Consider the following 3,352-nt stretch of genomic DNA (forward strand, 5'->3'; position numbering starts at 1 on the left):
ATAATATTTGTTCCATTAAGATGTGTGACTGAGATTTGTTCTCTAGCTATACACTTAAGATTAGTTATATCTTGATCACTAACCTATAAAACAATAATCTCTAAAATTTAAAAAAGGAAACTAAATCTAAATTTGACCAAATATAAGTACTAAATCTATTTAAACCACAATCAGTTGAAAATTCAACCCTGACCTGACCATTGTTGGAAACCCACAAACCCCAACCAGTCTTCACGCCACAATCGAATCCAGGGGAAATAAATAAAACAAGGTTGTGTTTTAATTGGAGTCTTTTCTTTTCTATAACATCTTTTAATAATTGTATACTAGTATTTCATAAAAAAAATTAGGATCAAAGTTTTTAGAGTGCTTCCCCACTTTTTTTTTGTTAGGTATCATAATTATTTATGTCATATTTTATGCTTGTCGCCTTTTTTTTTTATTTCTCATTGTTGATTCTAATATGTACAACTTCTCCAAATATGACTTGCCATCTTTTTGTATAGAGAAATAAAGAGAAAATTAAATACTGAAAAAGATATTGATACGTGGTCTGATTCATCAAATTCTAAATGAAGGTGAAAAAATTCAATGCGAAATAGAGTTGGTAGTATAAATTAACTTATATTTGTATAAAAAAGTAAAAAAATGATAGGTGTTTAATGTTATTAAAGTTTGTGTGCTTATCATGTCGACTTGTCATGTACCCGACAATTTTCTATTGGGTTTGGGTTGGGTTGGACTGGATTGAGTTAAAGTATGAAAATAATATAATGATTTCAATTATTTATTTAGCTACTTCACTTTGCGTTTGCGATGATACATCATCTTTCTTGGCAGGTAGTAAGAACACTTGGGATGAAATTTTTTAAGTGGAGTTTGTGTCCTTACACTAGCATTTTTTTTCTTTTTGAAAGTATATAACTAAGTGGGCCCTTTCGAAATTATGATAGACAGAACACAATCAAACACACACACATTAGAAACATTGGTGATTGCAAAGAAAGGAAGGTACAAGAAGCACTGGTAAGAGTACAATCCTCATGGGACATTAGACATAACACATAAGCAAAACATGTAGAGTTCCATCAAGTAGAGAGATTCTCTAACACAACATGGGCAAGATTTTTTTTTAGAAAAAGAAAAGAAAAAGATGAGCTCCCAATAATCAAACACTTCAAACCAAATCTTTACACAAAACATCATTTGTGATGGGAAATATTGCAACACAAGTGTATCTAATCAAAGAGACAGCATCACATTATTTTTTCTCACCTTTTCAAAAACTAAAAAACAATTTGAAAAAAAAGCACACCCTCTAAAACTAGGGCTGCATGTGGCTATAATGAGCTATAAATATGTAGTTAAAAATAATCAATCAAACAAATTGGTTTTTCAAGAAAACCCAAAGGCCAAAACTGTGTGAAAGTCATCAAATTTGTGGGCTTCATTTCCTTTCCTTTTCATTCTTTCAAACTTCTCATGTAGCTTTCATGTTCTTCTGCCAAACTTCTCCTTTTTCATCCTTCCTTTTCCCTTTTCCCAAATGAATATATTTCCTTTCTACTTTGTGTCCAATCAACTCCATAAATCATATACAAACATGAAAATTATCATCACAATCATAACTCTCACCCAAATTGATGCTTCCTTTCAAGGCTTTGGCTTCTTCTTCTCATCCACATTGCTGGATTCGTCCATCTGATCGAACACGAGGCGCGTTCGCTTCAAGGGATTCGCGGAGGAACTTCCATAAGCTTGGAATTGGATAGGGGATAGAACAGGAGACTCAATGCCTTTGCCTACATTCAATCTCTCAATCTCCATTTCTTGAAATGAATTGTAACAAGAAATGATACTATCCTGCAAGATTATAAATCCCATTAATTCCCCTAAACAAATACTGATAATTCATCATCAAATTTTTAGCACTCACACTATTGAAAGAGTGAGGAGGTGTCAAGCAACCAATCTTGAGGTGCAATGCATCTTTTGTCAATTCTTGATCTACTACAAACAATGTGGCAGCTGCTGATATCACAGATTGCCTATGACACATTATTTTTGCATCTACATTCAAAATCAAGATCAATCAAACAAACAAATCCAACTTTCAAGAAAAAGGGTGACAAAAAAAAAACACTAACCAACCTCTCACTGAGGTCAAAATGACTTCCTTGACTCTTGAAAGCCAGTTTTTTGGTGGTGAATTGTTGTCACAAAACTTGCTAGTAAAGAATGTGGTGAAACTGAAAGGGGTTAAAGATCCCATTTTCCAACCCAAAGCATTCAAGACCAAAAGCTCCATCCTCTGAATCACACTGCTCTCAAAATTGTAATCTTCAACACAAAATTCAGACAATGCTGGAACCCTAATTTCCTCCATTTTGGCAGCCAGTGATAGACAAGCCATGGCCAAAAGCCTCATGGCCCAAGATTGCTCTGCCTATATTCACACAAAAAACATTCAAGAAAATGAAGCCCACATTATCAAAATTGAATCTTTCTAAGCCAAAATCAACTTACATCAATAGATCTTATCGAGAGAAATCTATCAAGATATGCAACTGATGCATAAGCAGTCTGCACTCCAAATCCAAGAACTTCCCTTTTCTGCATCAAAAAAAAAAATCCATTCTTTACCACTCATTCATCAAGAAAATCACCAAACACTAAAAAGATTCAATCTTTAAATTCAAATCAAACACACACTAAATGGGTTTTGGTACAAACTCTGAGAATGTAATCAATCCCCTCCAAACGACCCCTTTGTATCCAAGAATTCCGGAGAAGATCTTGCATTTGGGACACACCATCTCTGATTTCTTTATCAAGAAGTGTTTGAATGTAATCATCATCATTTTCATATACTAAAATTTCTTCATCTTCACAGGCTAAACTTCCCAAATCCTCTTTACATAGGAGACTATTAGGAGAGAGCATTGATTGAGAGCTACTCTCCATTTTAGTGTTGTTTTTTCTTGTTTTGTAACACTGTGTGTTGAATTTTCTTTTACTCAAATCTAAATAAAGATTTGGGAGAGAATCTAAGGATATGTATGAAATGGCGTGGGAGAAATTTATGCCGCGAAAATAAGCGGGTATCTCTGATAATGGTGGTCGTGTCTTCTAATTAAGCATGTGATATGATAACCATAACTACCATTATTTATTTATTTATTTCATTGTTTTTATATGTGTTGTTGAGGTTTAAATTTTAACCGTTGGTCACACTATTTAGTAAGATCATCGTAACTACTAATATCATATTTACTTTGTATTTATTTGTTGAATAATACCCTTGAATTTTGAATAGAATCAAACTGGTTTAATTGTCAATTACTACTACCTT

At 33.2% G+C, this 3,352-nt stretch overlaps 1 protein-coding gene across 2 annotated transcripts; it reads right to left on the reverse strand.

The window, feature by feature from the left end:
- Window positions 1-1,168: 1,168 nt before the first annotated feature.
- LOC121758287 (cyclin-D5-3-like) lies at window positions 1,169-3,076 on the reverse strand. Of its 2 annotated transcripts, none has more exons than XM_042153699.1 (5): window positions 2,734-3,076; window positions 2,527-2,613; window positions 2,152-2,446; window positions 1,937-2,070; window positions 1,169-1,863 (listed from the first exon to the last, which is right to left on the reverse strand). In XM_042153699.1, exons 1-5 carry the CDS (start codon window positions 2,962-2,964, stop codon window positions 1,654-1,656), a joined length of 957 nt encoding a protein of 318 aa, XP_042009633.1. In that variant the 5' UTR covers window positions 2,965-3,076; the 3' UTR covers window positions 1,169-1,653. The 2 variants fall into 2 exon arrangements, with proteins under 2 accessions (XP_042009633.1, XP_042009634.1); XM_042153700.1 differs by having other exon boundaries at window positions 1,724-1,858.
- Window positions 3,077-3,352: the final 276 nt, after the last annotated feature.

Source organism: Salvia splendens, chromosome 12, assembly GCF_004379255.2.
Source record: "Salvia splendens isolate huo1 chromosome 12, SspV2, whole genome shotgun sequence".
Lineage (NCBI taxonomy): Eukaryota > Viridiplantae > Streptophyta > Magnoliopsida > Lamiales > Lamiaceae > Salvia > Salvia splendens.

Excerpts from the sequence above, each read along its gene's own strand:
- LOC121758287 (XM_042153699.1), bottom strand. The coding sequence starts at position 2,964 with ATGGAGAGTAGCTCTCAATCAATGCTCTCTCCTAATAGTCTCCTATGT. Across the intron at positions 2,614-2,733 it reads GGATTGATTACATTCTCAGA|AAAAGGGAAGTTCTTGGATT; the intron begins GTTTGTACCAAA and ends TTTTTGATGCAG. Across the intron at positions 1,864-1,936 it reads CTCCTCACTCTTTCAATAGT|GATAGTATCATTTCTTGTTA; the intron begins GTGAGTGCTAAA and ends ATAATCTTGCAG.